The 27,150-nt window shown below is 42.9% G+C and overlaps 1 protein-coding gene across 1 annotated transcript in view; it reads left to right on the top strand.

Moving 5' to 3' along the window:
- The window catches only part of LOC115154576 (unconventional myosin-XVIIIa), a 109,371-nt gene that overhangs the window by 1,492 nt on the left and 80,729 nt on the right, over window positions 1-27,150 (top strand). The window contains exon 2 of the mRNA XM_029700938.1: window positions 5,843-6,984. Coding sequence (XP_029556798.1) covers window positions 5,968-6,984 — 1,017 coding nt within the window. The 5' untranslated portion in view covers window positions 5,843-5,967. The remainder of the gene's footprint in view (window positions 1-5,842; window positions 6,985-27,150) is intronic.

Genomic DNA, 27,150 nt, shown 5'->3' on the forward strand with positions numbered 1-27,150 from the left:
AATTGTGGAACATCACTTGTAAGTGTAGTGGTTTTAAACCGTTTACTAACAGAAAAGAAGCAACATTGTTATTTAATGAAAGGCAGCCTCCAACACATCTGATACCTTCACTACAACAATGGTGTCTGGTTGCTTCTACCTAGCCCTTGGTGACTAAGTTAATTGACACATTGAAATGCATTGCTGTGTAAAGCTGACCCACTCAAAGGCCCTGACAGTTTAAAGGCCAAGTGCAGTCAAAATTCTGTTTTCCTATGTTTTGTATCATATTCTACAACAGCTGATGAAAACATTTGATAAGTGTTATTTCCTGATAGTTGCTGGTTGAAAATAGAATCTACATAATCTACACAGGACCTTCTAAACTGCAGGTTTGCATGGGTGGGAGTTTTGGGTTTCCATGGTGACATCCCCATGCTGTAAATTGGTTAGTAGACCAAAAAGAAAGAGTTCCAGCCCCCTCTGCCAATTAACAGCTCGTTTTCAGGTTTCTCCTCCCCACGCAGACCACTCCCAGACAGTCCTAGCAAAATTTTCACTTGAGAAAGAGTTTTTTGCTAAAAAGCAATTTTTGCCAATTTTAATGGAAAAATATTAGTAAGGCACTACATTGTTACTGAGAAATGATTTGATATTAATATTAAAACAGCTGCATTGGGTCTTGTATAATTTTTCTTGTATGTTCATGAGAGTACTTTTCTATATTACAGTATAATGTACTGTATCTTTACATTGAAAGTAACTGCAAAAATGAGCTGTTATTGGAAAAGAGGTTTGGAACTCTCTTTGTTATTGGCCTATTAAACCACTTAAATATTAAGTCCCTTGTTTAGGGGACCTGGGTGGTTCTGGTACCGTTCTGACTGACATTTTCTCTTATAAATTGATCTGTGGTCACCTTAGATCATAATTGCTTGCATTGAGCGGTAGTTATGGTTCTCACGGACACACATGTATATCCAAAGATTTTTACAACTAACCCAAGATAGACCACAACCTGTCATTTCCAATGGGAGCAAATTAATCATATCGGGCAGAACAATCAAGGAGGTGGGCAGAGCCAAGCACGAGCTAACGAGAGCCTATAGCATGTTGGAGCATCTATTTCCATTAGGGAACACCTAGTCTGTGAAGTGTGTGTGTGTGCAATAACTCAATTAGCCCTTGCACTTCTAAACAGCACCGTTTGATTTTTTTTTTACTTTGGGAAAGGGTAAAGTGTACAAAACCTTGTCCAACCTGTCTGTAACAGATAGTATTTTTGGGAACAGAACTGTATTGAGATCAAATGTTTAATCGATGAGAAAATGAGCAGAATGTCGTCCAAAATCAATCTTGCTTCATATTCTCCCGCTGCCGGCCACTGGAAACGCCATGCGAACCGGATGCTTCAGTCTTATACATCCGCTGAAACATCTGGCTCATTGCAATGATTATGGATATATTGACAAGATACTTGTCTCTCCTCCCTAACAATGTGAGTTGTTGTCCTTATAGCAGCACTGCGGGCTGTCAAGCTCCTGCCTATTACTCTATTTGGATTGGTGGATACATCTAATTATTTTAACATTTTAAATTCAATGAGGGCTGTTGACGTCAACTCTCTATATTCAATGGAGAGGGAGATGCTATACTACTAGCCTCGTGTCATGAATATGCATAGCCCTCTCGAGACAACTCATATATGAAGTGTTTTTTCACAAAGTTGCCGGAATGTCACGTGTGCTACTTATATCAGTACACTCGTAACAACCTAAGCCTTATGAAACTTCTATTTAATCAAATGAACCTCACGTAGCAAATAAGACATTTACATTTTTTTTTGGACCAAATTTGACTCTCATTGACCTCCATACAAAAACTCCTCACTTGGGTACCGAAAGAAACCAAACAACGCCACCTGCTATAGAAGACCGATTTTGGGCAGAGTTGGGCCTCTCATGGCTAGAAGGGATCCAGCTTGTATCAAAATGTCCAAAGTTAATTTTATTGTTTGCATTTTAGCAAACCCTGACCCTTTTCCTAACATTAACCTAATTATTCTAACCTGCTTTGTTAATTATCCTAACCTGCTATGAAAAGTCAAATCGGACAATAAATTCACAAAAGCTGGATCCATTCTAGCCATGAATCTTTTGGTCCTTTCTTTCGCTTAGCCTCTTCCTCTCTGCTTATTAGGTCTGTGGTATATTTTTTTTCTGACTGTGAAGTATGACGTGAACTCTGACACCACTTGAAGCTGGGTGTCCCTCCTACAATTTCATTCTCTCTTCCGACTGTCCAATAACCTCTTAAATGTAAGTCCCCATATTTGGGGACCCTATTCAATTCAGTCTGGTAGGGGCTACCGTTCTCATATCTGCAAAAGCAGGGTGTCTGTGGAAAGCTAAGTATCTTGGCTATTGATCGGTGCCTTCAAATATTTGTGACTTACTACCATATATGGGCGTACTAATTTATAAGGGGAGGCCGAGCTGATGACCTAATTTCAAGTTGGCTGCGACCTACATTCTGGTTAGTTTTGTGAAGCATAAACAAAATAAACACCGAATACAGTCATACACACCAAAAGCCGGGACTCCACAGATCATGAAGATATCTTATTTGTCTGCCTGTGACCTATCGTTATTGATCACCAGCCCCGAGAGTCAAAATGTGTATTTTACACAACGTTTTCACCAAACAGTAAACATCTTACAAGGTAAGCTTCGATTTGGTCTGTGTTTGAGCTATAGCTACATGGGGGTATGAAATTAATCCTTAGGTTGACAATAGGCTAGATTTGTTTCTACCAATGTTATCTGATGATGTATGACTTAATGGCAACATTAATAGGCATCCATTACACAGAGGATTGGCTACTATGGCACCTTGACAGTCTTGTAGCCAATGAGATAAGCTTTCCAGGGATATACAGTTGACCTGGGTGGGACAAAGCAAGGCCTAGAACCTTTTATGCATAATGCAAACTATTGCTACCTGGCTCAGAGATGAGATGCACCGAGCACACTACATTACATTGTAAACAGATTTCATCGCTTTAGCATAAAAGATAGCTTCTCAAGGGGGAATAAAAAGGTAAAAACTAAGAATATAGATCAAGAAGCAAGCTATGAATAAGTACACAGACATAGAAGCTTTGAATAAAATACTGGAGTCGGACTCGGATCAGGGGAGCAATTTGGACAACGAGGATTTGGACTTGGCCGACGAAGATTGCTAAGTTGTCTATTTTTTGTGCTTTGGATTTAGTTTACATAGGCCTATGTAACAAGTTTTTTCAATGTGATATAATTCCAAAGTAGTTATTGTCTATGTTTCATATTAGTTCACTGTTTGCTGTTCTAAGTTTCATCCTTGTAACTTTGGAGAGGCCATTAAACTCTCATGACTATTGTTTATTTGTGGTTCTCACCTCTGCATTTGTCTCCAAAGTGTTACTGTTTGCATTGTGTGTGCTCTTCAGATCTTCTTTGTGAGTCACTGTACAAATAAAGTTTAGGTCTTGTGTTAGCCGATTCAGCCTCTGCCTACACGTGGAACTTTTTCACCTATGAAGGCAAGGCGATAACACCCACTGGGAAGGCCTTAGTTATGACTCTGTCATTCAGCTGATGGACTTCCCCTTACTTGGCAGTGGGTACAAGCTCTTTGTGAATAATTTCTATACTAGTCCCATGCTTTTTATAGACCTCCTGAACAAGAAAATAAGAGTTTGTGGCACCATTCGTCCGAACTGAATCGTTTCCCCCGAGACCAAGGTAAACGACATAACAAAGACAGGGGAGAGGGGGACCATACGTCGGATCAGGACTAACAAGCTGCTTTTTGTGAAATGGAAGGACACTAGAAGAGTAACCATGCTCACCACACAGCATAAGTCATTCAATAACAACCATGTCTCAAGGAGGGTGAAAAATGCCAATGGGGCATGATTGAGGAAGAATGTCCCCAATTCTGTGAAGGACTACAATGGCAGCATGGGGGGTGTCGACCTATCTGATGCTCTGATAGGCTACTACCAGGTCCTCCACAAGACCAGGAAGTGGTAAGATTTTTTTTGGACCACTTTGTGGACATTGCTACAGTACATGTTTTCATTCTCTACAAGCAGATGGTCAAAGCAAAAGGTCAAACCCTTCTCTCCCAGTTGGCCTTCAGAGAGCAGCTGGTGTTGGAAATAGCTGAATTGGAGGCCCAAAGCAACCTCACAACCATCACAAGACCCCCCACTCAAGGTGAGCGCCACTATCCAACACACATGACAAAAGGAAGAACTGCAAGCATTGAACAAAACACAGGGGGGGGAAAGGGGGAATGCCAGATCTTCTGTTCGAAATGCCAGTTTGCTTTTTGTTTCCAGGCAGAGAGGGACTGCTTCAAAGACTATCACGACATGCGCAAGAATGGTGAAAGTGAAATCTAATAATTTACACCTGTGATGTAAAACAAATGCCATTTTGTAAATAGTTCATCTTATTTCTATTTTTGCACCTTCTTTAATAAAGGACACGTGTGTAACCAAGTTTGTTTCTTTAAGACATTTTTATATATATATTTTTGAATGTATACTTGATCTTGTGTATTCTGAACTATGTAACTCCTATCTTCTGATTATTTCCTCATCTCCCAGATGTCTTTCCAAGTTTTTGCATGTCAGAATCATGTAATTACACATGAATAGCAGTTATTTTTAGGTATGTCTGTTTAGGTGGAAATCTACATTTTGCCATTACATTGAAGAGCTTAACTCCTGGCTGAACCCTACTTCACAGCGACTGACAAAGCACATGTCTGCGATCCTTACATGGTAGCGCAGAAGGTTTCATCACTAGCAGGTCGATTTTATAGCCAACTTGATCAAAGTAATCTAAAATAATTCATAGATTTTAAACCAACAACACTTTCTGTTTTGTCATAGACAGACAAAATGAATATGAGATAAAAGGAGTGTTCCTAACAAGTTCAGGAAGCCAAGCCAGAGCTCGGTGTGATGTTCACAACTGTGGGAGCAGATGTTATGATCAAGAGAGACCTTTAGGAAATATGCAAATATGTATTTTACAGTTATAAGGAAGGTGAAATCTTATAATTAGCCATTTTATAATTTGATTATATTTAGAAAGCTTAAGTCATTTCAAGCCTTATTCATACAGTTTTGTTGAATAGGAAATACATAATATTTGTATCATATTTGTACTGTGTACTTGCGCTTATGTCCTCAAGTGACCTCACCTCAGCAATTTATACACATTTTTACAAGAAAGATTTTTACCTTGGTGTATGCAGCATTACTAGTTATTGTTTATGACCCTGTTATGCAAAAAAATTACTTATGGGGAATACGTAGATTACAATTTAGATTACATGATGTCACCTGGTAGACCAAAATTGCATCCCACAAACTGGCAGAAATTTCATGTGGTCATTTCAAAAAGCTCTTACACTAAAAGGGCATGATCATCATTTTCACATGTTCACTGTATCATTCCAACCTCATAGTGTGGATATACTGTGTATAAAACACAGGACAATTGTGATTTTGTCTGCACTAGGCCTTTAACATTCATAAAGAAATTGGAAATAACTATTTCACTCATATTGTAATTATAGGTCGTATTTCATAGAAATCTGGGAACACTGGACAGCTACTTTAAATGAGCCTAGACATTCCCGGGTAGCAAACACTCTCTCTGTCATGAGTCATCGTCTCTAGCCATGGGCATGATCTGTAAGGATATCTCATTGCCATTGTATTGGATGATTGTTGGATTATGGCCTGGCCAAATACTTACTTGACTGTCTCTTCTCTCCTCATGTCCCCTCTGATTACATTTCAAAGTGTCACCCAGATGTTTCCATGACCTGGGTCAAAAGCGTGACCTGATACTTCACTTGTGTATGGAACCTCCCCTGGTGTAAACTGACACAAACCAACCTTGAGGGGGTTGCTATTTGGAGCCAAATATGTTCCATCTGATTAAGAAAGACAAGGATGAGAGGAAGAAGGAGAAAAAAGACAGGAAGGACAAAAAGGAGAGGATGTCCCAGGCAGAGCTGACGAGCCTGGAAGAGATGAGCCAGAGGCGGGGCTTCTTCAACCTCCACCGAGGAGGCTCTAAGAGGGACTCCAAGGTCAAGCTGGAGATCTCCAGCCCCATCCCTATCAAGGTGGCTAGCAACACAGAGCTCAGCCTTACTGATCTAGATGCTGATCGCTTCAGTAACCGTGGTAGCATGGTCCTGGACCTGGGCCAGGTGAGTGCAGCCAGCTCCAGTGATGACATCAAGGGGGAGGGGGGACAGGACCCCCATCGCATCTCTGTGAAGGAGCGAGCAGCCAAGTTCGGTGGTCTGGCCAAGCAGAACTCCCAGGTGGGCCAGATCATGAAGCCCCTTTCCTTCTCCCAGAGGAGCAAAGAAGAGAGTGCCTCTGAGGCCTCCACACCAAGCTCAACTCAACCGTCTCCCCAGTTAGAGAACAAAGTGTTTGACACCTACCACAGACAGGGCTCCCAGCAGCATCCCCAGGTCCACAGCAGGGCTGGGAAGAGGGTTCACATCCCAGAGGTGGTGGAGAAGACCTTCCCTGCAGACCTGCGGCTGCCTGGCGTCATGGCTCCACCTATGCCTGAGCCCAGGGAACTGGAGCTGCAGCGCCGCAACACAGGAGACTTTGGTTTCTCCTTGCGCCGCACCACCATGTTGGATCGGAGGTCTGACGGTGGGGTCTACCGGAGGGTGGTCCACTTTGCTGAGCCTGGAGCCGGGACCAAGGACCTGGCGCTGGGTCTGGTGCCTGGAGACAGGTTGGTGGAGATCAACGGGCACAACGTGGAGAATAAGAGCCGGGACGAGATCGTGGAGAAGATCCGTCAGTCTGGGGACTCGGTGAGGTTAAAGGTTCAGCCCATCGTGGAGCTGAGTGAGCTGAGCCGCTGCTGGCTGAGGAGCAGTGAGGGGCTGCGCAGGGAGGCCTACGATGTAAGTACTTAATTTATTTAGCCTTTTTAACCTTTTCAACCAAGGTGCTGTCAGTAATAGATTCCACATATCAGTGGACTCTGCTGAATGCTGATGATTGTGAGTCTGTACCTGAAAGAATTAGTGAAGGGCCTGTTGGAAAAGGCCAGTTCCTAATGAGGAAGTATGGGTATCTTATTTTCTTACAGGTTGAAACCTGCACTGCACATGCTCTGTGCTGCTTTTATCATCTTAAGTTTCTAAACACAATTTTGCAGCAATCTATCAAACTCTATCACTACCCTTCCATTGAACTGAACTGTGTGTGTCAGGAAGAGTTGACTCTGTTTCTGGACCTGTATATCCAGTTGATGACTAAATACTGTTTAAGTATTTAGTCATCATTAAGAGAAGTAGTGTTTACCTTCCACACTTGTCTCACCTGGGAATGTGAAGCATGGCTGTACAACCCCATACTGAGTGGGTTTTCTCATGTTTGGCATTCGTCAGCAGGGATGCCTGCCTCTCAGTTAGGAAACCAGTAACCACAGTACTACAGTGCCTTCAGAAAGTATTCATACCCCTTGACTTATTCCACGTTTTTGTTGGGTTACTGCCTGAATTCAAAATTGATTCAATAGATTTTTGTTCTCATCCATTTACACACACTACCTCATAATGACAAAGTGAAAACATGTTTTTAGAAATTTTGCAAATGTATTGAAATGAAATGCACGTGTCATTTACATAAGTATTCACACCCCTGAGTCCTTCTACTTTGTAGAAGCACCTTTGGTGGCGATTACAGTCTTTTTGGGTAAGTCTCTAAGAGCTTTGCACATCTGGATTGTACAATATTTGCAGTATTACTTAAGTGCCTTGTTGCAAACGGGATGCATGTTTTGGAATATTTTTATTCTGTACAGGCTTCCTTCTATTCACTCGTATTGTCAAGTAATTACAATGTTGTTGATCCATCCTCAGTTTTCTCATATCACAACCATTAAACTCTGTAACTGTTTTAATCTCTGAGCAGTTTCCTTCCTCTCCGGCAACTGAGTTATGAAGGACGGCTGTATCTTTGTAGTAACTGGGTGTTTTGATACACCATCCAAAGTGTAATGAATAATTTCGCCATGCTCAAAGGGATATTCTGCGTCTGTTCACACATCCACTAATCGGTGCCCTTCTTTGCAAGGCATTGAAAAACCTCCCTGGTTTTTGTGGTTGAATTATGCGATTTGTTAAGCACATTTTTACTCCTGAACTTATTTAGGCTTGCCATAACAAAGGGGTTAAATACTTACTGACTCAAGACATTTCAGCTTGACATTTTTTATAAATTAAAAAAAAATTCTACAAGCAAAATTCCACTGACATTATGAGGTATTGTGTGTAGATCAGTGTCAATGTGATACATTTTAAATTCAGGCTGTAACACAACAAAATGTGGAAAAAGTAAAGTGGTGTGAATCATTTCTGAAGTCACTGTACATTGTTCCACAGTCACCTCACAGAGAGGGTGACACGTTTCTCTCTGTCTGCCGGGTGTCTATCACAGTGCCATCCGTTTTGTCACCAAAGCCCCATATACTACCCACCACTGCGACCTGTATGCTCTCGTTGGCTGGTCCTCGCTACATAGTCGTCGCCAAACCCACTGCCTCCAGGTCATCTATAATAGGTCTTTGCTAGGTAAAGCTCCACCTTATCTCAGCTCACTGGTCACGATAACAACACCCACCCATAGCACGTGCTGTAGCAGGTATATTTCACTGGTCATCCCAAAAGCCAACACCTGCTTTGGCCGCCTTTCCTCCCAGTTCTCTCCTGCCAATGACTGGAACGAATTGCAAAAATCACTGAAGTTGGAAATTTATATCTCCCTCACTAACTTCAAGCATCAGCTGTCAGAGCAACTTACCAATCACTGCAGCTGTACACAGCCCATCTGTAAATAGCCCATCCAACCAACTACTTACCTCATCCCGTTTTTGTTTTTCTGCTCTTTTGCACACCAGTATTTCTACTTGCACATCCTCATCTGCACATCTATCACTCCAGTGTTAATTGCTAAATTGTAATTACTTTGCCACTATGGCCTATTTATTGCCTTACTTCATTTGCACACATTGTATACAGATTTTTGTATTGTGTTATTGACTGTACGTTTGTTTATTCCATGTGTAACTCTGTGTTGTTGTTTGTGTCACACTGCTTTGCTTTATCTTGGCCAGGTCACAGTTGTAAATGAGAACTTGTTCTCAACTGGCCTACCTGGTTAAATAAAGGTGAAATAAAAGTGTGAGGAGCTGCCTTTGGGCTTGATGACGCTGTCCTGTGTGTGTCTGGTGTATGTAATCCCATACTCCCCCTCCTACCTCCCCCTTTGACTCCAAACAAAGGCAAGCTGGGGGGGGGGGGGTTGTAGGACAATAGCACAAAGATTACAGCAGCCCCATGGCCATATGTTGTTGCAATAACAAGCGAAGGCCCGGTATGCAGTTGTCTACAATCTCATGACATTAGTTTTTGGTTCAAGTTGCACTGCAATAGTTACATGAGAAGCATATTGTTATGGTTTTTTATAAGGATTTGATGGACCTTTGGTCAATACTCTATGCTCTGTTCATATAGGGAGTCAGTGTGGCAGTTGAAAGTGTGGCTAAAAGCTCTGTCCTGCCCCTCCCACTTCTAACCTTTTAAACCACACACACTTGTCCCATGTTCCTGTGTAGCAGGTCTTTCTACTGTTATCTCTCTGGTAGGCTACCAGAGTAGGACTCCTGTCACATCCTACTCTTTTCCTCCTCTCCAACAGTTACTGTATATGACAAGATTCCCCAACATTTTACTATCCACTTTTTATTACTCATGATTAGATACATGTGTAGAGATACAGGGACATCACAAATTCAAGGATTCTGCTGACTCATAATACATGGTCTAAAATGGAACTGAAATTGAATGGGAGGTTTTTTGCTTCCTCGTGTGAAGAGGAAGTGAAGATCACAGCTCCTTTTTTATTTATTAGACTGGTGGTACATATCCATGTCAGTCACCAGAGGGTTTGTTATTCTGGTGCCCAATGCCTGCTGCACACAGGGCTTCAGCAAGAGTCTGAATAAAAGCTTGGGAAAAATCACTCAAATCTACAGACTAAATGTGAGAAGGGCGTCCAGTCCGAGCCTTTGCCACTTCCTGGACAGAGTATGTATTAGTCTGTATCCTGGTTCACTACTAAGGCAATTCTGAGGTTCTACCCAGATGTGTGCCCTATCTTTCACACCCCCTGCTTGGTCAGGGCAGTGGGTATGTCAGCTAAGAAGCTTAGTACCAACCACCCACCCAGCAGGCCCATGCCCTCTACAGACAGACGCCCCACTGACTCAGGCTCCAGATAGACCACTGACTGGGGTATTGTTGTCAGGTTTAGTAGACTTAGCAGAGCAGCATCAGACAGGTCTGGACTGGTCTTCTGATTTACATAATGTGCTGTGCTTGATCATATCCTCTTTTCATACCCTTGTATTGTGGCCATTGTCCTCTTGGTCCTGTACAGCAAGCTGTGGGTTGGTATCGAGTTGTGCTGGGAATGTGTTACTTTCTGCAGATGGTTAAAGGAGCTGGAGGGGGAAATTTACAATCCCGTTGTGTTAATCAGAGAGTTTAGAATGGATTGGGTAGATGGATCTCTAGCTGAGTGCTAAAGAGCGGATCTTTTCTCTGGTTCCTGTACCACTAGATGTCATTTTGAGAATATTTATAGTATCAAAGTCCATTTCCTTCTCTTTTGGCAAGGTGTGTGGAATGTTGGATTTCTTCATGCATTGCCCAGGAATGTGGACATTGCTCTGTACTGCTGTCTACCTAGAGTCTACATTTAAAATAGAACTGCACAGAATACGGCACTGTCCATTTGATTTCACAATTCCTCAAAAGTATGTGTTCATCCATGTGTCCATATTGCCAGTGTGACCACGTCACCACCGCTAGTTAAATGGATGGGGTTGGGTGGAAATGTACTTTGTGTGGCTCTGGACTGCACATAAACAAGCAGTGTGAAGGTGTTGTGTTTCTCGTTACTCTCTCATAGCCACCACCAGTACGCAGGCTTGACAGGCAGGATCCACACATCTGGCAACCAGGTGCTCAGAGGCTTACACATAAATGCACTGTGAACATTGTAATATACTTAGCATCATATTTGTTTTTATTCTTGGCCTCTTTTCTATTGTTATATGTAAACATTATATATATATATTTTACTGAGTGTGAACGTAACTAGAGTTGTTTCATGCCAAAGCTCACTGAACTAACAACAGTCTATCTGGGCTTTTCTTCCCAAACTTTTTAAAAACATTAAAAAAGTACAGACTCAGAGTTTCAAACCGGTATATCATACACTGTAGTTGGGTGAAGTTATGCTACTTTAAAAGTTGATAAACTTGTAACCCACCTTAAAGATTTTGTAGAGAATTTCACACTAGCTAGAGAGCTCTTCTTTGTGTACGCCCATTCAGCATTGTTCACACCCTCTTAAGCCTTAGCCCTGCCCATCTCTTTAAGATTTCACATTTATTTTTGTGAATGGGTGTCCTTTGTTTAGCTCCAGCTAAATTCAGGGCAGCAATGTTGTTTAACGCTGTAGCATCACTTTAGCAGTTGTCCCTAGCTGTGTCTATAAAAATCTATGGCAGCAAATATTATCAATACTGACCAGGGAAGGCCACATTCTTTTTAAATGTTTTATAAAAAATAGTGTTATTTCTTATTTAGAATTTTTTTTTTACCCCCTTTTTCTCCCCAATTTCGGGATTTACGATCTCGTCTCATCGCTGCAAGTCCCCAATGGGCTTGGGAGAGACGAAGGTCGAGTCATGCGTCCTCTGAAACATGATCCGCCAAATCGTGCTTCTTAACACATGCTCGCTTAACCCGGAAACCAGCTGCACCAATGTGTCGGAGGAAACACCGTTCAACTGATGACCGAAGTCAGCCTGCAGGCGCCCGGTCTGCCACAAGGAGTTGCTAGAGCACGATGAGCGCGGCCAAACCCTCCCCTAACCCGGACGACGCTGGGCCAATTGTGCGCCGCCCTATTGGACTCCCGGTCACGGCCGGTTGTGATACAGGATCGAACCCCAGGCTGTAGTGACGTTGCAACACTGTGATGCAGTGCCTTATACCACAGTGCCACTCAGGAGGCAGATGTATGTTAACAAAAGAAAAAAGAATCTTATCGAAAAGATTGTGAGCACTGCATTGTGAAATACAATGACTTTGCAATATATGTATAATGAGAAACATGTATTTGTAGATGGAACACTGATTTAAGTTTGGTAAAAAAGTGACAATGATTTTTGTGTTGTACTTAGTCAATTGAAAATGTGCTTAGGGTTTTGAAACTGCCTTTTTGATGATTAGTTTTGTAGTGAAAATGTACCTACACTACATGACCAAAGGAAAGTGGACACCCATTTGTCGAACATCTCAATCCAGAATCATGGGCATTAATATGAAGTGGGTCCTCCTTTTGCTGCTATAACAGCCTCCACTCTTCTGGGAAGGATTGCCACTAGATGTTGGAACATTGCTGTGGGGACTTGCTTCCATTCAGCCACGAGCATTAGTGAGGTTGGGCACTGATGTTGGGTGATTAGGCCTGGCTCGCAGTCGGCATTCCAATTCATCCCAAAGGTGTGGGGGGTTGAGGTCAGGGCTTCGTTCAGGCCAGTCAAGCACAGAATCTTCTAGAATGTCATTGTATGCTGTAGCATTAAAAGTTCCATTCACTGGAACTAAGGGGCCTAGCCTGAACTATGAAAAACAGCCCCAGACCATTATTCCTCCTCCTCCAAACTTTACAGTTGGCACTATGCATTTGGGCAGGTAGCGTTCTCCTGACATCCCCCAAACCCAGATTCATCTGTCGGACTGCCAGATGGTGAAGCTTGATTCATCAGTCTAGAGAATACGTTTCCACTGCTCCAGAGTCCAGTGGTGGTGAGCTTTACACCACTCCAGCCGACGCTTGGCATTGTGCATGGAAACCCATTTCATGAAGCTCCGGACGAACAGTTCTTGTGCTGACGTTGCTTCCAGAGGCACTCGGTAGTGAGTGTTGCAACAGAGTACAGACCATTTTTACGCACTTCAGCACTAGGCAGTTCCATTCTATAAGCTTTTATGGCCTACCACTTCGCGGCAGAGCCGTTGTTGCTCCTAGACGTTTCCACTTCACAATAACAGCACTTGCAGATGACTCGGGCAGCTCTAGCAGGGCAGAAATTTGACTAACTGACTTGTTGGAAAGGTGGCATCAAATCAGAATCAAATTTATTTATAAAGCCCTTCTTACATCAGCTGATATATCTGTACAGAAACCCAGCCTAAAACCCCAAACAGCAAGCAATGTAGGTGTAGAAGCACGGTGGCTAGGAAAAACTCCCTGGAAAGGCCAGAACCTAGGAAGAAACCTAGAGAGGAACCAGGCTATGAGGGGTGGCCAGTCCTCTTCTGGCTGTGCCGGGTGGAGATTATAACAAAACAAAGCCAAGATGTCCATAGGTGACCAGCAGGGTCAAATAATAATAATCACAGTGGATGTCGAGGGTGCAACAGGTCAGCACCTCAGGAGTACATGTTAGTTGGCTTTTCATAGCTGATCATTCAGAGTATCTCTACCGCTCCTGCTGTCTCTAGAGAGTTGAAAACAGCAGGTCTGGGACAGGTAGCACGTCCGGTGAACAGGTCAGGATTCCATAGCCGCAGGCAGAACAGTTGAAATTGGACCAGCAGCACGGCCAGGTGGACTGGGGACAGCAAGGAGTCATCAGGCCAGGTAGTCCTGAGGCATGGTCCTAGGGCTCAGGTCCTCCGAAAGAGAGAGAGTTAGAGAGAGCACACTTAAATTCATACAGGACACCGGATAAGACAGGAGAAATACTCCAGATATAACAGACTGGCCCTAGCCCCCCAACACATAAACTACTGCAGCATAAATACTGGAGGCTGAGACAGGAGTGGTTGGGAGACACTGTGGCCCCATCTGACGATACCCCCGGACAGGGCCAAACAGGCAGGATATAACCTCACCCACTTTGCCAAAGCAAAGCCCCCACACCACTAGAGGGATATCTTCAACCACCAACTTACCATCCTGAGACAAGGCCGAGTATAGCCCACAAAGATCTTCGCCACGGCACAACCCAAGGGGGGGCGCCAACCCAGACGGGAAGATCACGTCAATGACTCAACCCACTCAAGTGACGCACCCCTCCCAGGAACGGCATGGAAGAGCACCAGTAAGCAGTGACTCAGCCCCTGTAATAGGGCATCCTATGACGGTGCCACGTTGAAAGTCACTAAGCTCTTCAGTAAGGCCATTCTACTGCCAATGTTTGTCTATGGAGATTGCATGGCTGTGTGTTCGATTTCATACAACTCAGCAACAGGTGTTGCTGAAATAACCACTTTTGTGTATAAACTCAGCAAGAAAAGAAATTTCCTTTTTTCAGGACCCTGTCTTTCAAAGATAATTTGTAAAAATCCAAATAACTAAACAGATCTTCACTGTAAAAGGTTTAAACACTGTTTCCCATGCTTGTTCAATGAAACATAAACAATTAATAAACATGCACCTGTGGAACGGTCGTTAAGACACTAACAGCCTACAGACGGTAGACGATTACGGTCACAGTTATGTAACGTTAGGACACTAAAGAGGCCTTTCTACTGACTCTGAAAAACACCAAAAGAAAGATGCCCAGGGTCCCTGCTCATCTGTGTGAATGTGCCTTAGGCATGCTACAAGGAGGCATGAGGACTGCAGATGTGGCCAGGGCAATAAATTGCAATGTCTGTACTGTGAGACGCCTAAGACAGCGCTACAGGGAGACAAGACGGACAGCTGATCGTCCTCGCAGTGGCAGACCATGTGTAACAACACCTGCACAGGATCGTTACATTTGAACATCACACCTGTGGGACAGGTACAGGATGGCAACAACTGCCCGAGTTACACCAGGAACGCACAATCCCTCCATCAGTGCTCAGACTGTCCACAATAGGCTGAGAGAGGCTGGACTGAGGGCTTGTAGGCCTGTTGTAAGGCAGGTCCTCACCAGACATCACCGGCAACAACGTCGCCTATGGGCACAAACCCACCGTCGCTGGACCAGACAGGACTGGCAAAAAGTGCTCTTCACTGACGAGTCGCGGTTTTGTCTCACCAGTGGTGATGGTCGGATTCGCGTTTATCGTCGAAGGAATGAGTGTTACACCGAGGCCTGTACTCTGGAGCGGGATTGAGGGTCCATCATGGTCTGGGGCGGTGTGTCACAGCATCATCGGACTGAGCTTGTTGTCATTGCAGGCAATCTCAACACTGTGCGTTACAGGAAAGACATCCTCCTCCCTCATGTGTTACCCTTCCTGCAGGCTCATCCTGACATGACCCTCCAGCATGACAATGCCACCAGCCATACTGCTCGTTCTGTGCGTGATTTCCTGCAAGACAGGAATGTCAGTGTTCTGCCATGGCCAGCGAAGAGCCCGGATCTCAATCCCATTGAGCACATCTGGGACCTTTTCGATCGGAGGGTGAGGGCTAGGGCTATTCCCCCCAGAAATGTCCGGGAATTTGCAGATTCCTTGGTGGAAGAGTGGGGTAACATCTCACAGCAAGAACTGGCAAATCCTGGTGCAGTCCATGAGGAGGAGATGCACCACAGTACTTAATGCATGTGGTGGCCACACCAGATACTGACTGTTACTTTTGATTTTGACCCCCCCCCGCCCCCTTTATTCAGGGACACATTGTTCAATTTATGTTAGTCACATGGCTGTGGAACTTGTTCAGTTTATGTCTCAGTTGTTGAATCTTATGTTCATACAAATATTTACACGTGTTAAGTTTGCTGAAAATAAACGCAGTTGACAGTGAGAGAACGTTTCTTTTTTTGCTGAGATTATATAGTGTACTTGTGAAAATTGAACAAAAGCAATTAAAAAAAAAACTGTAAAGAAGAAATTACTCAGAATAATGGCAGAAAATCAGGAGAACTCATGGTACCTCTCCTTGACAACCGCACACACCAACTTCAGGAAATACTTGACATTTCCTCCCCACAAAAAAAGAGAGTGGGATAGAATAAACGGCAGATTGAAATCGCAGACATTTCTCCCACTATATCAAAGAGGATATTTCAGAAAAGGAGAAATGTAACCAGTTTCAGGAAGGTGGGCGTTTGACGCTGGTACCTACTTCACAGTATTTATTTATTTTTTGTTGCAGAAATCCCTTCATGAACGTGTGAAGTTTCATTTGCTTTAATAACAAACTGGAATGTGATCTGGAAATATGAATAAAATTTTATTTTACGAGCCTAGTTTAGTCAAGGAGAAAGCCTACCGGTTGCCTACCATTACAAAATAATGGAGAAAATTCATCCCATAACATTTTCACTTGGAAATAGCTGTTCTATCATTCAGCCTAAAGTAGCAGCCAATGTGTGGTGTTCAATGTAGGACTACATTCCATGAGGCATACAGGGCTTGACATTAACCTGTTTATCCACTTGTCCTTCAGACAAGGAGGTGACTGAAAATGTTGTGGTGTTTGATGCAAGAAACCACTTTACAAATTAAAATGCATTATTAGTCACATACCAGTATTATGAGAATCAGACATTATGCTACCCTCTGCCTATTGGCTACTTAGCTTATTCAAGCCTGTCTCAAAATACAACACTGCCCCTTTTTAAGACAAAAAAAATGCTCCTTACCTGACTTGGTTTTCAAAGATGTCTCAATGTATATGTTTTTGTTCTATTGTAGGAAGCTATCACTCCCCTATTGCTGACTACAAATGATCTATAACTGTGCTAATACCTCACTAACTAGCAAAGGATATGAACAACATGTGCACACGTGGCTACATGTAGCTCTCGCTTTGATCTCAAAACAACCACCTCTACTCACGAAAGCTCATTTGTATTTTATTAGGGATCCCCATTAGCTGCTGTTTTTTAAAAATAGTTACCTGATGTGGAATAGAGTTCCATGTAGTCATGGCCCTATTGAGAACTGTGCGCTTCCCACAGTCTGTTCTGGATTTATGGATTGTGAAGAGACCTCTGGTGGCATGTCTTGTGGGTATGCATGGGTGTCCGAGCTGTGTGCTAGTGTAGTAGTGTAAACAGACAGCTCGGTACATTTAGCTTGTCAACACCTCTTACAAAAACAAGTGGTGATGAAGTCAATCTCTCCACTTTGAGCCAGGAGAGATTGACATGCATATCATTGTTAGCTCTCCATGTACATTTAAGGGCCAGCTGTGCTGCCCTGTTCTGAGCCAATTGCAATTTTCCTAAGTTCCTCTTTGTGGCACCTGACCACATGATTGAACAGTAGTCCAGGTGCGACAAAACTTGGGCCTGTAGAACCTGCCTTGTTGGGTGTTTTCAAGAAGGCAGAGCAGCGCTTTATTATGGACAATCCTTTCCCCATCTTGGCTACTGTCGTATCGACATGTTTTGACCATGGTAGTTTACAATTCAGGCTTACTCCAAACAGTTTAGTCACCTCAACTTGCTCAATTTCCACATTATTCATTACAAGATTTAGTTGAAGTTTATGGTTTAGTGAATTATTTGTACCAAATACAATGCTTTTCGTTTTGAAATATTTAGGACTAACTTATTCTTTGCCACCCATTCTGAAACTAACTGCAGTCCTTTAAGTGTTGCAGTCATTTCAGTTACTGTAGAAGCTGATGTGTATAGTGTTGAGTCATCCGCATACATAGACACATTGGCTTTTCTCAAAGCCAGTAGCATGTCGTTAGTAAAGATTGAAAAAATAAGGGGCTCATGCTGTAAGGAATACCTGGGATAGGATAAAGTAATCCTTCTAACCCCCCCTCCCCCCTTTAAAAGATTTAGATGCACTATTGTAAAGTGGTTGTTCTACTGGATATTATAGGTGAATGCACCAATTTGTAAGTCGCTCTGGATAAGAGCGTCTGCTAAATGACTTAAATGTAAATGTAAATGTAAATGTAAACACAGTCCAGTTCAAAGTAAATGGCACAGATCCATATATGGAAATGGTCTATTTGCATATAAGCCTACTGCAGCTCTGATTGTTTATGCTGTACCAGTCTATGTAGAGTACGAGCTGAGTAGTGAGTGTCAATGCAATAGAATCCTACTCCGATGCTTTCTGCCTTCAACAAAATCTCTTGCATAGTTTGTTTCGGTATGTTGCATTGAATGTTGCTAATTTTACATTGATTCGATCACAATTGCCACAGTAAAGGGAAAGGTTGAAATTGTCAACAGTCAAGATCACTTTGAGTCAAAATGCAAGCCGAGATCTACCGCTCTGATTTTTTTTTAACAAAGACTTAAGAAAACGTAAGCCTATGCAACATTAACCAATTAAAACAGTACTGTAGAAACGAGGTTTGTGCAGTAAGCTATAGGGCCAATACATTATCACCACATATTGGCTTTGCTTGAAGTGCCCTGCCAATGTATTGTTGTTCGGGCCATTTAAAAAAAAATTGAGGTAGGCTATATGATCACACCGGTAATAGATCCGTTGTTGTATTACTTGTGAAGCACAGCTGAGTGAGCATACATTTGATATAATTTGCTAATTATTTTTATTTTACTGGGCTGATGGTGCCTGCATCTGATGGTCAGCTCTCCCTTTTCTCCACTGACCAAAAAGGGACACTGTCTTCCAGATGATTGCGGAACTCGAGTCGCACCCTATTATTTCTGTCTCATGCACAAATTCATGTTGTTACTCCTATGAACAGAGAAAGTGAAATATTCCTCGACGTTAAAGACCCAAGCCACAAATAAAACAACGCAAGCCTATAGATACACTTTCCTACTCATTCATTACCTCTGCAGTGCTTGTTGTAGCGCTGAATGGAAATGGTAAGAAGGCACATTTTCTGGCTTATAAAATCGAATTTTAATTGTCACATGCGCCAAATACTACAGGTGTAGACCTTACAGTGAAATGCTTACTTACAAGCCCTTAACCAACAATGCAGTTTTAAGAAAGTTAAAGTATTTACTAAAATAAACTGAAGTAAAAAATAAATCAAAGGGGAATAAAAGTTTAAATGACAAATAATTAAGGAGCAACAATAAAATAACAATAGCAAGGCTATATACAGGGGGTACCAGTACAGAGTCAATGTGTGGGGGCAGCGATTAGTCGAGGTAATATTTACATTACATTTACGTCATTTAGCAGAAGGATTACTTTAACCTATCCCAGGTAAGCAGAGATAAAGCGACTATGCATGGATAATAAACAAGAGAGTAGCAGCAGCGTAAAAGTGGGGGTGGGGTTGGAATGCAAATAGTCCGGGTAGCCATTTGATTAGCTGTTCAGGAGTCTTATGGCTTAGGGGTAGAAGCTGCCTTTTGGACCTAGACTTGGCGGTCTGGTACCGCTTGCCGTGTGGTAGCAGAGAGAACAGTCTATGACTAGGGTGGCTGGAGACTGGCAATTTTTTAGGGCCTTCCTCTGACACCCCCTGGTATAGAGGTCCTGGATGGCAGGAAGCTTGGCCCCAGTGATGTACTGGGACGTACGCACTACCCTCTGTAGGGCCTTGCGGTCAGAGGCTGAGCAGTTGCCGTAAAAGTGTTGAATACAAAGTGCTGACAGTGCTAAGTAAGAACTTAAACATGAACTCACTCCTAAAAACAGCATCTCTTTGCTGTGTTTGTTGACAGTCTCTCTCTAGTCGTGTTTTTCTAAATGTTTTGTTGTACTTTTTACCCCTTCTCCCCAATTTTGTGATATCCAATTGGTAGTTACAGTCTTGTTCCATTGCTACAACTCCCATTGCTGCAACGGACTCGGGAGAGGCGAAGGTCGAGAGCCAAATCACGCTGCTTCTTGACACACTGCTCGCTTAACCCGGAAGTCAGCCGCACCAATGTGTCGGAGGAAATACCGTACACCTGGCAACCGAAGTCAGCGTGCATGCACAATGAGTCACTAGAGCGCGATGGGACAAGGACATTCCAGCCGGCCAACCCTCCCCTAACCCAGACGACGCTGGGCCAATTGTGCACCACCTCATGGGTCTCCTGGACGTGGCCTTAGACCGCTGCGCCTCTTAGGAGGCTCTCTAGTCATGGTTTTAAATGTTTTGAAATCTCACAGTATCAACTTTCCTGTAGCTTTCTTTTATGTCTGCTACGTTACTGCAGACACGGTCATCTGAGCCATCCGATTGGCCAGCGTAGGCCTATAGTGCACTTGATTTGCTCTCTGGGCCCGCCGGGAAGGCAGAGTTTGTACCTCCAGATCCATTAAATGGTTCAAAATGCCAACAGTTCTCCTACCTGTTGGTCAGGGCAGCTGAATCAGGTGATCGACCGGTTGGTGACCACTGCTCTAGAAAGTTGAATGAAGTTCAATCCCGTGCTTCTCTATGTGGGTTGATATTTCTGCGCGGCAGGTCTCATTGCTCGCAAATGTTCCAAAATGCAATTTGCGGGAAAACACTGTTCTGAAATGCGCAATGCACATGCGAGCGGTTTCATGGACAGAGATGAAAATAGGGGAGATCTAAGGATGCAACAACTATCATGGGTTGCTAATTTGACTAGGATAATGCCTTTGGTTGCTAGACAATGAAAGAAAGTGTATTTTTGAAAACCAATAGAACAGGAGAGTGCATATGATAATTGCCTCCACGTTTTTATGGTGGGATTTTGGGTGTAGGCTACTTTGAAGCAAGGTAAACATGCCTCATAATGTGAAGTAAAAGGTCCAGGTTTCAAACAATGAAGGAACAGGAAAAAATGTTGCGACGCTAACAATAGGCCTAAACGGTGTTCTAGAAGGTGGAAAGGCTTTCCCAAAAACCTTCCCAATTAAATGTGCCTGTACAGTTAAATTAAAAGGTAACTACACAAAACCATAAACATTTTGCAATTTGTGTAGCAGACCGTTTCATCCAAAGAGACAACAGTCCACACATTTTGGTATGTGACCCCAGTGGGAATCGATGTAAAACTTTTACCGGTTAAGAGTTTTATACTAAGAATTTTGAAAAGTCATCACATACTTCTGAAAATGGCTCCAAAGCAATAACAAAGCTACTGTAATGAGCCATCCCTGACCTGCAAGAGACAGGCAGACCACTCAGATCTGTGAAGATATTTATATCTGTTTTAACCTGACCGACAATGGAGTTGTTAACTTGATTGAGTTCTACTGGCTGCCTTTCAGGTCTCACCACTTCCAGTCAACTCCAAGAGGGGGAAGAGAGCTCTACTTTGACCATACAAACCATGTGTCTCCATTCTAAACCTCTTATCTCCCCCATAGAAGACTTTGGTCTGAACCAACACATCACATCAGAGCTCCTCCTTCAGGATCTGTAACTCTGCATCACATTGGCTCTTTGCGATTTCAACCCATAGGGAAAAAGTTTAAAAGCGTTTGACTCCTGGAGTGTGGACCTCCCTTTGTCACAGGAACAAGACTGTCAGGAATAGTTGTGTGGAATGCACAGTGAAACAGGTGTGTATACTCAACATGGTGCAGTCTGTTTGTTCTGAGTGTTCAAACTGCCCATCCCACCACACAACTTAGCAACCAGAGGACTTTAGGAGCCTATTGATGCCGGGGTCTAATTGGTCTATGGAGTGTGTTGGTTATAACCAGCTGAGGGACCCCCGTCCCTGGTACTATGTCCCAGATACCACTGATCATGACCATGATCGTCAGAGACGGGTCATTTGAAACAGTAAGAAATGATAGCATGAGAGTGTGACCTAGAACCAACCAACAGCTCTATTAATAGGATGTTATAATAAGATCTAGATCAAGTCAGTGCTGTGGAAGTAGAACTCTATTTTGTTGAATATGGGCTGGCAACTTCCATTTGTGCAAGGATGATCAGGCTTTAATTGCCGCTTTAAAAAAATGTATCTATTGGCATGGATACAATGGATAGGATTTGTTTGAAGAGGAAATTAGATTCAGTACACTATCTAGTACCCACTGGGCACACCACGTCCTTTCAACGTGGAAATGTGGGTAACATTTGGTTGAGACATCGATCAATGAAATTTCAACATTTATTCACCCACTCAAAAAGACAGTCAGAAGTTTGGTGAAATTCAGATGTGTTATCACAATGCAAAAAGCACAACCAAATTCCAATGGAAAAACAATGTCTAATTTTTGGTTTAGTTGTCACCTAAATGTGTTATAACTGCGCTTTCAACCATTTAAAAACACATCAAAGTTCAAATGGGAATACAATGTCAGATATTTTGTTTATTTATATGACAACTTAATGTGTTATCACTGTACACAACCAAATGACCTGGATTGCAGTTGATATTACATTAAAGTACATGCTGGAAGTGATCAATGCCTTTTGAGATTCTGCACAGATTATTATAGCAATTGTGAAGATATCTACAGACCTGCAACATTTGCATGCTATCTTGAACAGGCACGTTTTCTATGAGTACATAAGTTGACATTTATAGTTACAGTAAGCTAACCTCAATGTGACCATGGATGTGTTACTCATTTTAAAGTTGAATAAATGCTGTTACATTTGTTTGTAAAATAGCCTTAACTTTAGGCTATTTACTATATTACAAAAGTAATATTGTGTTTGGTTGACAACGCAGCCAATATCAACATTTGAAGGAGATGTATGTTTTGTGTCATTGACTTAGTCTCAAATCAAAGTTTAATTGTTACGTGTGCCGAATATAACAGGTGAAGGTAGACCTTACAGTGAAATGCTTACTTAGTGCAAAAAAGGTATTAGGTAAACAATAGGTAAGTAAAGAAATAAAACAACAGTAAAAAGACAGGCTATATACAGTAGCGAGGCTAGAAAACTAGCAAGGCTACATACAGACACCGGTTAGTCAGGCTGATTGAGTTAGTATGTACATGTAGATATGGTTAAAGTGACTGCAAATATGATGAACAGAGAATAGCAGTAACATCAAAGAGGGGTTGGCGGGTGGTGGGTGGCGGGACACAATGCAGATAGCCTGGTTAGCGAATGTGCGGGAGCACTGGTTGGTCGGCCCAATTGAGGTAGTATGTACATGAATGTATAGTTAAAGTGACTATGCATATATGATAAACAGAGAGTAGCAGCAGTGTAAAAAGATGGGTTGGGGGGGGCACACAATGCAAATAGTCCGGGTAGCCATTTGATTACCTGTTCAGGAGTCTTATGGCTTGGGGGCAAAAACTGTTGAGAAGCCTTTTTGTCCTAGACTTGGTACTCCGGTACCGCTTGCCATGCGGTAGTAGAGAGAACAGTCTATGACTGGGGTGGCTGGGGTCTTTGACAATTTTTAGGGCCTTCCTCTGACACCGCCTGGTGTAGAGGTCCTGGATGGCAGGCAGCTTAGCCCCAGTGATGTACTGGGTCGTACGCACTACCTTCTGTAGTGCCTTGCAGTCAGAGGCCGAGCAATTGCCGTACCAGGCAGTGATGCAACCAGTCAGGATGCTCTCGATGTTGCAGCTGTAGAACCTTTTGAGGATCTCAGGACCCATGCCAAATCTTTTTAGTTTCCTTTGGGGGAATAGACTTTGTCGTGCCCTCTTCACGACTGTCTTGGTGTGTTTGGACCATTCTAGTTTGTTGTTGATGTGGACACCAAGGAACTTGAAGCTCTCAACCTGCTCCACTACAGCCCCGTCGATGTGAATGGGGGCGTGCTCGGTCCTCCTTTTCCTGTAGTCCACAATCATCTCCTTGGTCTTGGTTACGTTGAGGGATAGGTTGTTATTCTGGCACCACCCGGCCAGGTCTCTGACTTCCTCCCTATAGGCTGTCTTGTCGTTGTCGGTGATCAGGCCTACCACTGTTGTCTTCTGCAAACTTAATGATGGTGTTGGAGTTGTGCCTGGCCATGTAGTTGTGGGTGAACAGGGAGTACAGGAGGGAACTGAGCACACACCCCTGCGGAGCTCTAGTGTTGAGGATCAGCGTGGTAGATGTGCTGCTCCCTACCCTCACCACCTGGGGGCGCCCCGTCAGGAAGTCCAGGATCCAGTTGCAGAGGGAGGTGTTTAGTCCCAGGATCCTTAGCTTAGTGATGAGCTTTGAGGGTACTATGGTGTTGAACGCTGAGCTGTGAATAGCAATCTCACATAAGTGTTCCTTTTGTCCAGGTGGGAAAAGTCAGTATGGAGTGCAATAGAGATTGCATCATCTGTGGATCTGTTTGGGCGGTATGCAAATTCGAGTGGGTCTAGGCTTTCTGGGATTTACATTTACATTTACATTTTAGTCATTTAGCAGACGCTCTTATCCAGAGCGACTTACAGTGGTGAATGCATACATTTCATACAATTTCATACATATCATACTTTTTATTTTTTATTTTTTCCTGTGCTGGCCCCCCGTGGGAATCGAACCCACAACCCTGGTGTTGCAAACACCATGCTCTACCAACTGAGCTACAGGGAAGGGTGTTGATGTGAGCCATTACCAACCTTTCAAAGTACTTCATGGCTACGGACGTGGGTCTGTAGTCATTTAGGCAGGTTGCCTTTGTGTTCTTGGGCACAGGGACTATGGTGGTCTGCTTGAAACATGTTGGTATTACAGACTCAATCAGGGACATGTTGAAAATGTCAGTGAAGACACCTGCTAGTTGGTCAGCACATGCCCGGAGCACATGTCCTGGTAATCCGTCTGGCCCTGCAGCCTTGTGTATGTTGACCTGTTTTAAGGTCTTACTCACATCGGCTACAGAGAGCGTGATCACACCGTCGTCCGGAACAGCTGATGCTCTCATGCATGCCTCAGTGTTGCTTGCCTTGAAGCGAGCATAGAAGTGATTTAGCTCATCTGGTAGGCTCGTGTCACTGGGCAGCTAGCGGCTGTGCTTCCCTATGTAGTCTGTAATAGTTTGCAAGCCCTGCCACATAAGACGAGTGTCGGAGCTGGTGTAGTATGATTCAATCTTAGCCCTGTATTGACGCTTTGCCTGTTTGATGGTTCGTCGCAGGGCATAGCAGGATTTCTTGTAAGCCTCTGGGTTAGAGTCCCGCACCTTAAAAGCGGCAGCTCTACCCTTTAGCTCAGTGCGAATGTTGCCTGTAATCCATGGCTTCTGGTTGGGGTATGTACGTACAGTCACTGTGGGGACGACGTCCTCGATGCACTTATTGATAAAGCCAGTGGCTGATGTGGTGTACTCCTCAATGCCATCGGAAGAATCCCGGAACATGTTCCAGTCTGTGATTGCAAAACAGTCCTGTAGTTTAGCATCTGCTTCATCTGGCTTAGTCTGGCTTTAATTCCATTTCATCTACAAATTGATATGTTGGATTCATGTCTCCATCTCAACCAAGAATCAACGTTAAAGAATTAGCTAAATCAAATCAAACGTTATGTAAAGTGCAATTAAAGTTTATTTTAATATAGTCCTATTCTTTAACTTCAGTTTTTGGTTGAAATGGAGACGTGAATCCAACATATCAATTATGAGTTTGTAGACCAATTGGAATTAAATCCAGACTAAGTCAGTGGCACAGATGGAACTATCCAAGCAGAAGATACATATCCTTCAAATGTTGATATTTGGTTGCGTTTACAACCAAACACAATTCAATATCCAGTTTGTCTATAAATGTATATTTGATATGTTGGATTCACGTCTCCATCTCAACCAAAAATCTAAGTTAATGAATAGGACTAAATCTAATCTAATCAATGCAATTTAAATAAAGTTTGATTTAACTTTTGATTTTGGGTTGACAAGGGAATCCAACATGTTAATGATTGATTAACGTGAAGATTAAATTGGAAATCAACCAAAGCTTGAAACCCTAGGCCTATGTGTATTTTTGGTTTTTAGTTCAACCCTGGGTTGAATTGAAACAATAGCTGATGATGACTTTGCAAATGCTATATAGGCCTAAATAATATCATTGATGATATATGACATAAAGTATGGTTACTTTAAACCTACCCTTTGGAATGACTTCGACAGCAACACTGAATATATATTTAGTTATTAAGAGATCTCTCTAATCATACTCACGATAGCGCATTGGTAGTAGTCAGTGACAAATATCAAACCTGGGCTTGGTTAAAACCCTGATTGGGAGAGCAAATGAATAGCTGTAAATTGACTCTCCAGTAGGAGGTGCTGCTGAGCCTATTGCTTTTTTCTGTTAGTGGTTATAACTTTTAAGATCTGAAGTTGTTTCAAAGGTACAAATTCAATTTATTTTATACAAGGTATGTGTCTATGTTAAAAATTGGTTACAATGATAACATAATCCTCTGGTTGAAATTCCACCCTCAAAACAACAGTGACTTTTTTAAATCAAAGTATTTTCCACTTAGATTCCAAGTCACAATACATTGAATTAATGTTGTTTAAACATAATTTGTAAATCAGTTTGTGCCCAGTGGGTAGCTACCCCATTATACACCTGCATTGATCTTTGGACAGTAAACCTGCTTATGCCTCTCGCTCACTATCAACAGATTACATTTTATGTGACGTCTGCTTGGGACAAGGAAGCCAATATGCAGCGCCATATACTGTACAGTCAGTGATTTGAGGACTCAACAAGTGAGCCTGTTTTGTGAAAACCAGCCAGGCAGGTTTCAGAAGTTCACCTCTGTGTGTGTGTGCGCGCGCATTCACGCCTTAACACTCTCTGATGGTTTGCATTTAGCTTGCATACCAAAACCTTCCCCACAGGCTGGAAGCTGTTAGCAAATACTACACAATTTCTCCAACACAGTTGTCACTGCTGGGCTTAAGATATTGAGATGTTTAATGCCCACTGATGTCCAGTGCTCACAGCTTGTTGTGTAGCACAAACTGTTTCTGAATGGACTCAACAATGAATGTTTGGATCAAATGAGATTATGTAATGGATAATCAGGGCCCGGGACCAACTGCTGAATCAATGGAAACAAGGGTCTGTCTGTTGGACCTCAGCCACTGTCTACACTACAGGCCGCTAAAGATGTATTCTTCTGCACAGGCCTTTCTGTTTTCATATCTTCCTCAGAGCTGTCAGTGTGCTTCCTGGCCTGTTTTGGAGCTGTGTATCCGTAGCTGTGGCTGTTGAGTGCTGGCCTCTCCTCTCTCCATGGTGTGCAGGAAGACACTCTGTCCC

This window comes from Salmo trutta, chromosome 19, assembly GCF_901001165.1.
Source record: "Salmo trutta chromosome 19, fSalTru1.1, whole genome shotgun sequence".
Classification (NCBI taxonomy): Eukaryota; Metazoa; Chordata; class Actinopteri; order Salmoniformes; family Salmonidae; genus Salmo; species Salmo trutta.